Source organism: Rhodamnia argentea, chromosome 7, assembly GCF_020921035.1.
Source record: "Rhodamnia argentea isolate NSW1041297 chromosome 7, ASM2092103v1, whole genome shotgun sequence".
Taxonomy (NCBI): domain Eukaryota; kingdom Viridiplantae; phylum Streptophyta; class Magnoliopsida; order Myrtales; family Myrtaceae; genus Rhodamnia; species Rhodamnia argentea.
The window spans coordinates 13,276,469-13,289,847 of NC_063156.1; the positions used below are offsets into that span (position 1 = coordinate 13,276,469).

The 13,379-nt window shown below is 41.2% G+C and overlaps 2 protein-coding genes across 3 annotated transcripts; one reads left to right on the top strand and one right to left on the bottom strand.

The window, feature by feature from the left end:
- The first annotated feature begins 1,553 nt into the window (after positions 1 to 1,553).
- LOC115741934 lies at positions 1,554 to 3,107 on the top strand. Its single transcript, XM_048283032.1, has 2 exons — positions 1,554 to 1,574; positions 1,605 to 3,107. Exon 2 carries the CDS (start codon positions 1,705 to 1,707, stop codon positions 2,644 to 2,646), a length of 942 nt encoding a protein of 313 aa, XP_048138989.1. The 5' UTR covers positions 1,554 to 1,574; positions 1,605 to 1,704; the 3' UTR covers positions 2,647 to 3,107.
- Positions 3,108 to 8,432: 5,325 nt separating this feature from the next.
- LOC115741935 (alpha carbonic anhydrase 1, chloroplastic) lies at positions 8,433 to 11,007 on the bottom strand. Of its 2 annotated transcripts, none has more exons than XM_048283033.1 (6): positions 10,788 to 11,007; positions 10,347 to 10,561; positions 9,525 to 9,631; positions 9,188 to 9,290; positions 8,863 to 9,045; positions 8,433 to 8,722 (listed from the first exon to the last, which is right to left on the bottom strand). In XM_048283033.1, exons 1-6 carry the CDS (start codon positions 10,870 to 10,872, stop codon positions 8,591 to 8,593), a joined length of 825 nt encoding a protein of 274 aa, XP_048138990.1. In that variant the 5' UTR covers positions 10,873 to 11,007; the 3' UTR covers positions 8,433 to 8,590. The 2 variants fall into 2 exon arrangements, with proteins under 2 accessions (XP_048138990.1, XP_030531832.1); XM_030675972.2 differs by having other exon boundaries at positions 10,794 to 11,006.
- Between the last annotated feature and the right edge of the window lie 2,372 nt (positions 11,008 to 13,379).

The following is a 13,379-nucleotide window of genomic DNA, read 5'->3' on the forward strand; positions in this document are numbered from 1 at the left end:
ATATGGCGTTGGAAGTATTAAGGAAAAAAAATATTTTTCACGGATCACGAAAATATGCAAATATAAATTGTTACCGAAAATAAAGATTTTTTTTATTTCAAGCGGTACAAAGGATATTTTAAAAAAGTTATTTTTTAAATCGTTTACTTTTCACGAAATAAACAGAGCTCGGGCGTACGTCAAAACAAATAAATCGATTTTTTTTAGAGGGTGAATTTTTAATTTCCTCAATTACTCAGTCGAGGTGATCATAATTTTCTTAAATTAAGAGGATTTATGTGTTTGGTAACCAAGAGCATCGCCTCTTTACAACAATTCCCTTAGATCCTTGCACAACCTTAATCATAACATTTCACCCACATTAACTCAACCTAGCGAACAAGTTTATTGTCTCCAAGAACAATGTCTAGATCATTAGGTGCTGACGTGGAATTCCAACTTGCCCCTTTGATGTTGGATAAGGATGATTTAACTTTTTTTTTTTTTTTAAACATTGAAAGCTTCACGAATCATTTACTAAGTTTCCGAGAAATTCGTATTAAGAAAGGATCTCAAATTATGTTCATCGTGACACTAATATCATGAGCTTTTCTTTATGTCGTCAAAGCCTCTCGACTATGCCTACCGTGGCTCTAATGCCCCGACTTTTATTTTTTTCTTTTTTGTGTCGCCAAAATCCCTAAACTTGTATTGGCTCGACGAAAAGACTCCGTACCACGGTTCGTCCAACCTGTTGGGGTGTGGTTCATACTCCTTTGCTACGGGAAAGCACCGGAAGGCTTTTATTATTTAAGCCAGTAATTTTTCATTAGTATTTTGGGGTTTGAACTCATGAATAACTAATGCTATACATACTCTTTTTTTGTTAGTGATTGAATGACCTAACAAGAGCTGCGAGATGCTAGTTATAATGGAATCATCTACTGGACATAGCCCTAATTTAAGGGTGAATTGGGATAAAATCTTGTGTATCAATTTTTCCTTTCTCGCTCGTTTTACTTCGCTGTGATAGTGCGCCGATCCTAACACCAACACGTCTTGATGTCATCCATGCTAGCCACCACGTCAGATTTTTAATGGCCTTCATAAACAAAATAAGGTATCTTTTGGTCACCGATATGAGTTTGGAATCTAACGTCATGAAGAAAAAAGTTTGGAGTGTCAATGCCATATCGTTAGAATTTAGGGTTATAGAAATACAAGTTTGAGGGTCTTGGTGATATGAAAAAAAAAAAAAAATTTCATGTATCGGTGTCACGACAACGTGTTATGTTTTTTTCTTTTTTTGGGACATTTTCCCTATCGAGAATTTGAAAAAAAAAAAGAGACTAGCAACTGACGAGACGTCGCGACCTAACTTCTCCCGCAATTTAATCTGTAATTCGCTTTCTTCCGACGAAAATAGTAAAAAAAAGAAGAAGATAAAAAACAATTATTTTTTTTTTTTGGCATTTGATGGAGATGCTACAGTATCACACGGTATTTCAACGTGATAAAAGCGAAGCGAGTCAGTAAGTGCGAAACCAAACCAACAACCCCCAGCACACAAGAAACAATCTCTCTCTCTCTCTCTCTCTCCGTCTCCGCACTCAACTTCATCTTCTTCGTTTCATCAAGCAGGTACGCAGACGCAACCGCAACAGCCGCCGTCCTCCATCACCGCCCCTTCTCTGCGTACGCTCTTTACCTGATTCGCAGTACAGGATGCCGCAGGTGGATCTCGAAACCCTCGTCTCCGCTTGCGCCGGCGGCGGCTCCAACGACCGCAAAATCACCTGCGAGACCATCGCCGGCGCCGGCCATCCGGAGGCGGCGCCGGTGGCGGTGGAGGAGGAGGAGGAGGAGGAGGAGGAGGGCCAGGAGGAGGACCAGGGCCACCACTCCGATCGGCCGGAGATCCCTCCCGACTTCCCGCCGGAGTCCTTCTGGCTCTCCAAGGACGCCGAGTTCGACTGGTTCGACCGCAACGCATTCTATGAGCGCAAGGAGTCCACCAAAGCCAGCTCCAACTCCGGGAACCTCAACCCCAGCTCCAACTCCAACTCGCAGCGCTTCTCCCTGAACCGGAAGTCCAAGGCCTCCATCATCGGCCTCCCGAAGCCGCAGAAGTCCTGCTTCGTCGACGTCAAGAACCGGAAGGCCGCCTCCAAGGCCGCGAACACGCGGCTGTTCCCGAAGCGCAACGGATCGTCGGCCGGGAAATCGAATCCGCCGCTGATCGAGCCGTCTTCGCCCAAGGTCTCGTGCATGGGGAGAGTCCGGTCGAAGAAGGACCGCAACCGCAGGTTACGGAACCGCAATCGCTCGGTCGAACCGGCCGCGGCGAAGGCCAAGCCGGCCGGCAAGAAGAGGACCGGCCTGTTCTCCAGCTTCCGCTCCATGTTCCATCGAGGCCACAAGTCGCAGGCCGGGAGCTTCGAGCGCGGCGCGGAGCCGCCCCCGGAGGAGTCGCCCCCGCGGAGGAGCTCGGCCAGGAGCGTCAATCGCGACATCAGGGACCGCTTGCCGTCGCGCGAGGCGGGGGCGCTCTCGCCGGATTCGCTACCCAGGCGGAGCGCGGCGGGCGGCGATGCGCCGGGTCTGGGCGGGATGAGCCGGTTCGCGTCCGGTCGGAGGTCGGACGCTTGGGCCGACGACGTGGTTTAGCGAGATCCTCCCGCAGTCAAAGACCGACGCCGGCCGGACCGGCGCTGAGATCTCGGCCCCCACCGAATTGATTTGGGCCTGCGGTCTCGGTTGGCTGGCGGCCGTGCGGGGCCCGCTCGGGGAGGATTTTGGGCATGTGGGTCTGGGTGGTCGTTCGACTGACGTGGCGCGTTGACTGCTGGGGGATCACCCCGCATCCGCATGGGTGGTGGAGGTAAAGAACAACTACTCTCGGCACACGGATTTTCCATGCTATTCATAATTTTTGAATCGGTCTTATCTTTATCTTCGCTCCTTTTTTTTTTTTTTTTTGCTTTTTCTTGAGGGGGCCAAAAATCTGGTTTTTGATTGTGTAATGAAAAAGAGTGAGGTGGTGGTGGTGGTGGTGGCTTCTTCAAGGTTTTGTAAATAGAGAGTTCTGGTGCGGAGCATTTTTGCTCTTTTTGCTAAGTTTTCTTGTCGGGGGTGGAAGGGAAATGAATGAATGATCGAATAACATGAACTGAACCCAGTGAAATTCACCATCCTAGTCGTTTTGATATTATACAAAACCATACTGCCGGCGGCGGCGGCGGCGGCGAGTCGAATTCGAAAATGGTGTTTGGATGGCATGGTTGAAGAGGATAGGATTGCTTTCGATAGGATAGATCTGATCACGAGAGATTTTTTTCTCTACTCAAAATGTCTCATCCGATCTCAAGATATTATCAAAAATCAGATGGATTAAGAAACTTATCAAATCCCACATGGAAGTTGTCAATTCTTGTTTCTCTCATCTTGACATATGAGTGTGCAAATTACCCAAATTTTAATTTCATAGTCCTTTTTTTATTTATTTATGGGGTATCTTCATTTTTTTTTTCTTTTTGGGAGGTGGGGGGGTCCCAGTGCCCCGTGAAATCGGTCCATCGCCGTCGCTCCAGGAAGATTATTCATATGCCAATTTTGACTCCTCCCCCTAACTTGCGGCCCTGCATCGGTGCTGTCATGTCTGGGTCAAAATGTTGACTGGGCTTATTTCTCTTTCAGCTTTGAAACTTATTCACTTAAAAATGCCCAATTGAAATTAATTACATGACTTTGTCAACCACTTTTAATGCCTAGTCTTCAAATATCGAATTTAAACAGCGGGACGACTGAGGTCGGAATCCACTATAGGTAGAAGGTAAGCTGGTTGCTTTAACTTCATCGATCGAGTCGATTCCCTCAGCATATCTAAAATTCTATTGGTTATTTTAGGTTATCATCGTCATCCGATTAGATATGATGGGATATAATTTATAACATCCATGTTCTCTTTTCCGGTAAATGAACCAAGATAATAGGCACAGACTATTTGATTAAATTTTTTTGCATTTTCAACTGATATGATCCCTTTCTTGATGAAATTGTTTGGAAATTAGTTAGTTTTCTGAATTCAAAAGTAATGCGCATCATGTTACCGAAATACCACTATTTTCTAAACTGTGGTAAGTTTAGAAATCATACATTTCCCCGGTACTTTGTTCACTAGCCCAAAGTAATGACTAATGAACTACACATATCGAGGGGCAAGGTCAAAATGTGTTTGCCGGTGCCCAATTACTTATAAGTGATGAGCTTGAACGTTCAATTAAGAATCTCCGCAGATTCGGGACAGATTTAGAGTATGTTGAGAATCAATACGACTTCCCGGTTTGTGACAGAATTACCTATTCCAAACGCGTTGTGCTGCCATTTGTACTCCATACCATTGTCCTTGTATTTGTATAGGAATAACTTTAGATTTTGGAAAAGATGGAAATAACTCTGCACTAATCATCGAGCGAGGAGAAGCAAAAGAGAGTGAAAAATGAAAATGCTACCGGACCACCACGACAGAGCCAATCACCACATTGGTGGTCGCCGTGAAGAGGCAACCTCCGATCATCGATGGTATATCTCCATAACACCTAAATCTAGCGCCCTTTTTTTTGTTTTTTTCAATTTTTAAATGATTTATTCAAATTCTTCTTCTCATTTTTCTATCCAATCCTAATCTTCTACTAGGTTCATCAAACCCTTTATTGGATTGGATTGGATTGGAGTGTATCCATCAGTTGTATCCAGTTTTCTCCCAAAAATTATTCGAAAAAATAGGATTAAAGCAATTTAGTGAATTTAATCCGAAATTTGATCCCGACAACCTAATGCATCGTTTGTAATTAGCATCCCGTACGGTATTCGCATACTCTTCATGGTGTTGAGAGGCCAACTTGAGAGCAACTATCTTCCATGAATCCAATGTTATTATGTTTATCGGATTCATTCGATGATGGAAAGAAATTAACGATAAGGTGCACCCAATACAATATAAAAACGTGGAAGACAAGCATAAATATCCGTGGAGAGAGATGCTTTCAGATTTGTTCTTTTCTAAGAAGGTCGATGGACAAAAAAATAAAAATAAAAATAAAAATAGAAGGTTGATGTGTAAAAAAAGATTGTGATCCCTTAAAATAGGAGATTCTTGAGAAAATTACCAAAAAAATCTTAAATCTATTATGTTGGTACCAATTCAGTCATAAACTTTTCAATTGGACTAATTTTGTTCTATATCTTTTGCATTTGTGCCAATTCAATACATCTGTCCAATTTTGGCGCTTGTCTTGTACGTCGGCCATCCTACACGGCATTGCCGGCGCCGACGTGGACATTTTTAATTATACTTTAATATTTTTTAAATATTTTTATTTTTTTTGTTTCCTTTTTTATACTTTCATTTTGGCCGACTAGGGCCAGCAAGCCCTTGCCAAATTTGGGCGAGGCCATCACAGCCTTGCCGGCCATGGGCTAGGCGGGTCTAGCCAAGATCTAATGAGGGCCTTGCCTAGATCTAGCGCGAACGTTGCCAACGGCCTAAGCAATAGGGAAAAAATAAAAATAAAAAAATCAATTTGTTTTAAAAAATGTTAAAAATGTCCACGTTATTGTCGATTGTATCACATCGAATGGTCAATGATCACGTTAGTGATTTTCGGTCAAAATTGATCGGTTGAACCGATTGGCACACATGCAAAAGATTTATGACTAAGTGGTGTAATTAAAATGTTTATGAGTGAATTGATACCAATGTAATAGATATAGAATTTTGTTAGTACTTTTCCAGAGATCCTCTTTGCTATATATGTGTGTGTTTGTATCATTGCTTATAGGAAGAACTTCATCTAAACAAACATACACGGATTTTTTTTCCTGGTACACAATTTTGCTAATCGCTCCTTCTTTTTTTTTTTGTCGCATGTACAAAACTTATTACCGGACGACTATATCTCACTATATATTTTTAGCATCTTATAATTGGTAGAGCCGTCAAATGGATGTGTCGGGTTTGGGTTGAGTCGAAAATGGTCATACTCAACTTGACCCATTTTCATGCTACACAAATTTAGCGACCAATGCCCGACCCGACCCATATTATTAAAACACTTCAATATTAAAATCTAGTGCAGAGAAAATTATTTCTTAGACATTTTTTAAAAAATAAATATATATTTATAAAATAATTTTTTATAGTTTTTAAAAAAATTCTGATTTTATATATATATTTTTCTTTCTTTTCTTTTTTCTTCCACGACTGGCGAGGGTCGTTGGCCGACCACAGCGGCTACTAACAACTCATATTATTGAATCACTTTCATATTTATTTACGAAAATATGTCTTTTATAAATTCGTGAAAAGATATATTCCTCAAATATTGCGGATAATTTTTATAATTTTAAAAAACTGATTTTTTTTTTGTTTTATCTTTTTCTCTTTTTGTATTTTTTGTTTTCTTTTCTCTTTTCTCTTTTTTATTTTTATTTTTTTCCTTTTTGCTCCTTTGTCCACCGGTTGCCGGGCCTCGGCGACAGATGCAGCCAATCCCGACGTGCCTTAAGCTTGCCCGATCCCGGTGACCTCGAGCTCAAAGGTGGCCGTCGCCAACCACTTGCGTCGAAGATAGGAGGAAAAGGAAGAAAATAAATAAATATAAAAAGTAAAATAAAATATTAAAATATTAAAAATTTTAATTTTGTTTTGAAAATATTCAGAAAACGTATTTATGATAGTTATCTTAGATAACCCATTTGTGACCTATTTAAAATTTATTTAGGACCCATTAATTTTCTAAATAACCAATTTATGACTCACTTGGCTTGTTTTTAACAATCCATATAATATGGATCAAATGTGGATTCTAGATCCATTTTGCCACTTCAAATAATTGGATATTCATTTAAAAGCTTCATGGATGACCGTCAAAAGTAGTTTCACATGTGGTCACATGGCCTGAGTGTAATTTACTGTAGTATTTAATGCACTTGTAGATTAGGAATTTTAAACGATATGTTTTCCCTAGATTTTTTTTTTTTGTCCAACTAGAAAGATCGCTGAGCTGCTTAATTTATACAATATTTATACTTCAAGACGAAAGTATTGCGACTCTTTATTTTCATATGAACAATTTCTTCCCGCGTTAAACTTAATGACAATTAAAAATATTTCGTAATAGCTCTCTGTTGAAAAAGTTAGAGAAGGTCGATCAATGGAAGGGAACGGTTAATATCGTTCCAAGAATTTAATAGAACTCGTGTTCAATCTATTTATGTAATCTCACAAAAAATATGAAAAATGGTATTTTACAGAAGGTTAATATATGTTCAATTCAATAGAGTTTATATGCACACGACCGAAAAAAGAGGTCCGTGTTCTAAAATATTTTAAATATCGTTTGAGGAATAATTCTATTAGGTTTGTGGCTATGATAATCGCTCGATTTCACATTGTGCCGAGTAAATAAGAACAATTAATGTATTATATCCATCACTCTAAGGCTAAGGTAAAGATGGAATTAGAAATTTAATTTGCATGTGCAATATTTTACAAACCCTATATCCTTTTCCATGAAGGAAGATCCAAACATAACAATTGTATGTTAGCAAAAATTAATCAACAAAACTCGATATTTTTTTGGATTAAAAGAGAACCAATAAGAGTATAGTTAGATTTTACAATTTCTTCAACCCGAAAAATTCAAAAGAAAGAGTATTTTTAAAGCTTGTGCATCACATGGATAATACAACTTGTTTATAAAATCTCACAAGGTAAATTAGATGTCGAATATGACCCTCTTGCTAAACGCTCACTAAGTAATTTATCGCATTTATCGATAAACCATCTTCGTAAAATAGTCTAAAGTAGGTAGCTCTATCATTAGTCAAATTTTGAGCTATCTAAATAGTCCCCTTTACTCAAATTAGGGCGCAAATTGAGGGAAGAAATTGATTTTCGTTCACCTGTCTTGTCCCTATCAGCGCAGCTCTATAGCAAAGTGGTCCACAAGCAGAGAGGTTTGAGGTCATTCAAGGTGTTAGGTTGGAACCTGCAAGCACTCATTCAACTTCATCGTCTTATTAGAAGTGTCAATGGTACGATTTAGTTAGGATTTTCAAGAAGCCTGAACTGAACTGATAGGATGAGCAGCTGAACCAAACCGAATCGAAAGTTTAGGTTTTCGGTTTTCGAAACGGAGAAGAAAAACGAGGATTATGGTTCAGGGTGATTTTGAGAGGGGTGAGAAAGAAGAGAGATTTTAAGTTGTGTCTTCAATTTTTGCTAAGGATTTCGCCGAACCAAAATAACCCGAACTAGGAAAAAGAGTTGTTATATTTTCATTATCCGAACCGAACCCTAACCGAGCCAAAAATACACGAAATTTCGGTTCGGTTTTGACACCTCTGTTGCCGGGTCTAACTAGATTAGATTAGAACAAGCAGTCAGGCGTACGAAAAGGATTAGATTATGAGCGAATTTGAGTTATAAAGAACGTGGGTACATGACAGATACAGCTCGATCAACCACGTCTCTCTGTCTCTCTATCTCACTGTGTTTTGATAATGATCAAGTTGAACGAGTCGGGCGATGCGATAGATGACCAGATCACTAGTCGCTGAGCTCGTCGTAGAGCTGGACTTGGCGGCCGTTGAGCGGCTGAAGTGGCCTGCAATTGGTTTTGTCGTCGGTGGGCAGCGGGGCCTTGAGAGATTCGACCTGCTCTTTCGATATCGTCCTCACCTGCATTGTAGCATTTGGTGTTTTTTTATCAACACAGGCCTAGTCCGATGCCTTTTAAGTCAACTCAATCTCATTGGCTAATTAGATCAATCGGGTCGGTTCAGTGCAAACCGTGAATTCCATTTGGAGCACGTGCGTACCTTGCCGAGGACGTTCCAGGTGACACTCTCCGTGCACGGCGGAGTCGTGAGAGACCCGACGTACCGGTAGTACTTGCGGGTGTTCCTCTTTATTTGCTTGGGGTTGAAGATCCCCAGAGGAATGTGAGACTCCTCGTCGGCGCCGCAAGCATCCTTGGCCAGCTCATCCAATTGGTCCTTTATCTGCATTTCATCGAACATGATCAGTGAACGGAATAAAACCGAGTTCCACACTCCTCGATCATGGGAGGACTCAGACGCTCGAACCGGTCGGAAGTTAAGTGCTCTTGTACATTCATCGGAGCATAAACGTTCACATCTATACCTTGGAGATGAGGGGATCGGGGTCGCCGAATTGATAGAGGATCGCCACCACGGCAAAGGCGCCGTCGTTCGATTTGTGGACTAGATGAAGTTCAGCTGGGAACCTGCACTCAATCGTGAAGCAAATCAACTTTTCACTTCTCTTGCTTCAATAGATCAATGCTCACAAACCCATCCATTTCTTTGGATCGAAAGCTCTTCTGCTGAGCCCAAGAAGCATGTCAACACCCTAATGGCGAAGCCCCTATCATCTTTTACCCATTTCGATAGCAGATCATGGGCTGAATTTGACTGTCTGCTAGAGAGAGAGAGAGAGAGAGAGAGAGAGAGAAGCTCACTGGATTCCATCAATTCGGTGCTCGGAGGGAGAATGCCAATGCATTTGCTTTAAGCTGTAGTTCTTGCCATCCACGAGCAGCGTCCCCACTTCTTGCTCGTAAAGCACCTTCGCATCAAATTCTTTCATCATCTTTCATGCAACCGACCCTCTTATGCAAATTTTTATGTTCTCGGGACATAAATATCAAGTGAATTCATATGTGGCTGGCGTCGCAAACTTAGGCGACTGGATATCGACACACCCTATCATAATTACTTCGATTCTAAACTCAAACTAAACAAATAGATAAGTCATTTTATATAAATTTACGAATCAATAGGTAGGCTGAGAATCGAAAATCGCTCGATGTATTGTAAGGTGTATCTAGTAAACAGTTCGTGAACGTGACGGGCCACGCGAACGTCGCCTCATTCGAGGGTCCAAGATGTGCAGCCCCTCCACCTTCTCTTCTTTTAACTCCATTTTCATGACCCGGATTTTCTTTCACCTCTTATTCTTCGTCTTCTTCTTCCAAACACATGTGCGAAGCAGTACTATACTTTCAGCCAAGAAAAAAAACAAAAACAAAAGAAAGCGTTCTTTTTTACATGCAAATGTCTAGCAAGGGCTCTCTGTTTGGACTCATTTGGATCATCACCATCTCATCTTGGTGTAAAGTGAACGACATGGGGCCCATTTGCAGGTTTAAGACAACTTCAATAATTCATAATACTATGTAAATTTTCCAAAAAGAAAAAGGGAAAAAAAAAATGAACGTTCGATTATTTAGATGATCAACAAGCTTAGCAAACTAATCATTTCGATCGATTAAGCAAATTACCCCGATGTTGAAGCCATTGTTGACGAGGGTGGCGTTGGCGGGGCGATAGTCTCTGGTCAAGGCATGGAGGTTCTTGTTCAGCACCGTCGCGTTCCTCACTATGTTCACCGGCGACTGATGCTCCCCGTTCGCGCACGCCGAGTACTCCGGGCTCAAACTCCCCCAGTGGCTCGGACCCTGAGGGCCTGCGTACGCGAACAGCGCTCCTCCGATAACTGTTTCACGCCAAATGAGATGTTTTAAACTCAGATTTTTTTTTTTAAAAATCAGCTCTCGACGCTGCGAAATTCTTAAATGAACCGGATTATCAGGAAGGGAAAAATGCGGACGTGATAAGCACCCTTCCCAAGAAAACATGCTTTCGATCCATGCAAGAATCGTCCGAAACTTCCTCTCCCGAGATTGAGATATCTCGAGAGAGAGAGAGAGAGATGTGCATACCGTTACTGTCGGTAGCCGAAGCGGAGGTGAGAAGCAGCGCGAGGGCAGCGAGGGCGGCGGAGAAGGAGACGGACGGAGCGGGCATGGTTGATGGGTGGTGGTGGATTCCGAATAGCTCAGGGAAGCAGCTTTGAAATATAATCTTTTGTGATGGAGGGGGGTAGGGCTGGGGTGCCCTTTTTTTAGAGAGGAAGGCGCTGGGGAACGTTGGCGTTGGTTAAGAAGAATGATTCGACAACACCCCCACGAATGGCGGATTGAAGAAAGGAAGAAGGAGAGGAGAGGAGAGGTGGAGGTGCTATTGTTGGGGGGAGGGGGGGTTGTTCGTCCTCGAGAGTCTTGGTGCACCTCTCCTTTTTCTTCTTCCGCTCTCTTTTATAAAACCCATTTTGTTTGCTCACCTCTATTCTGTTTCTCGATTGTTTCTTTCTTGTTTTGGCTCTATTATCCTGTCACCAAGCAACTTTAATACACACATATTCATATATGTGTTTATAACAAACGCCTTAATTCATATTGGAATCACTCATTCATTAGGAGTTCGTGTGATCAGAAATAACAGACGATCTTGTTATGAAAGTGTTTTCCATTTAAATTTGAGTTAGACGACACATGTTATGTCAAAGATGATCAGGAATTGCCGGGGATAATTTCTTATGTTAGAGATATTTGATTATTCTGTCCAATTCTATGCATCTATCAAGATTACGCGTGTATCTCTTTTGGTTGTACGCATCTTGATTGATACATATTACCTTATGATAGTAATCTCATGAAGCATATAAATAGGCTATTGTAATCTTAATAATGATATATCAAAATATACAGGATTGTTCCACGAGAAGGGGATTTGCTACGTTCTCCACAAAGAAGCCGCCACCTGAGTAAATATTTATTATGCTTCTAATTTAATTGTCGGCCATTAATTTTCATTTATTTTTTTACATTTCACCTTTAGCTTCTTTTCAAGTTTGAAGTTGTGACTACAATTCTCTCTATTACGTGTCCCCGTTCCTTCATAAGTCGTTCAATCATATTTGAACTCTGATTTCTTTTTCTTTTGTTCATAAGACAATAAACAACTGAGATCTTCATTTTGTTAAAGAAGAATGAAAAATCTTTGTAATTTTATTTTTGTATCACAAATTCACTTGGAAAAAAAATATAAAAAAAAAAAAATCCAAAAGGCCACTTCCTCCATCAATTGGGACACCTGAATCTTTTTCTTTTCCTTTGTGTGAAGACGAGTATAAACCAAAAGCACGCATGGTATCTCCTTCTACGTTAAAAAAGAACATTTGGTAAATTGTGTTTTACCTTACTTGCGAGTGAAAGGCAGTACATTAAGATTCTCACAAAAGTAAGAAAATATGATATTTCGTTAGGTCTTGCGTACATGTTCTTATCACTGGCTAATAACTTCAGCTTTTGAACTAATCATATTATAAAGGAAAAATTACCAAAAAAATCTTAAATCTATTATAATTGTGTCAATTCAATTCAATTTTTTTTTTGTCTAATTGAGTCTTAAACTTTGTGCAATTGTGTCAATTAAGTCTATTTGGCCGCCGGCACTAGCGTGAAATTTTTTTAATATTATTTTAATAATTTTCTTTATTTATTTATTTTTTGTTAGGGACGGCGACGTCCGTTGGCCCTTGGATGAGGGCGTCGAGCCCTTGCGGGCCACTAGCCAGGGTCGTAACCCCGGCGGGCCCTTGCCTAGTGGCCAGTAGAGGTCGCCAGCCCTTAGTATGTGGCCGACAACCTCCTATCGGCCTTAAACCTAGAAAAAGAAAAAGAAAAAGAATAAATAAAGAAAAATATTATTAAAAAATTCCATGTCAACGCTGGCCGGCAAAATGGACTGAATTAACACAATTGCAAAAGGTTTAGGACTTTCTTAGTAATTTTCCCTATTATAGACTAAGTGCTGGCCGCATTCATTCTATATAGAAAAATCTGAATAATTAGTAATTTTACCGTCGGTGGGTTGTTAAGGGCACGCATGGTAACATTTCTACTTTTCAATTTCTCGCGCGTAAGTCAACCCGATAGAGAAATACGTTTGGTAAAAACACTTCTGAAATAAAAATCCGTTTGGTAAAACAATTGACTTATGGTAGGATTTTTCACTTATGATAGGATTTTTTTGCCAATTTTGAGAAGCGAAAAATTTTAACTTCTCGGCTCCAAAATCACTTATTGTATCACACTTGCCTCTGTCAACCGCCGCCATTGCAGCCACCAGAAGCCGATCAATGCCCCGTCGATCGCTGCCCCGCCGATCGCCGCCTCCTCTTGCCGCAGCCATCGGCCGTCGCCGTCGCCTCGCCGCCGCCTGGCTGCCCTTCGCCGACGGCCGTTGCCACCGCCTGCCAACCACCGCAATCGTCGTCAACGATCGCTAGCCACTGTCGCCACCGGTCGCCAACCGCAGCCCGCCTGCCAACCGCCAACTACAACCTCTAGTTGACCACCGTCGTCGAAGATTTTGTTAATAATATTTCAAAAGTATAAATTTTCAACCGTTACCAAACGAATTTCTTTGATCAGAAGTTAATCTAGAGCAGAAGTAGAAAAATCAACTTC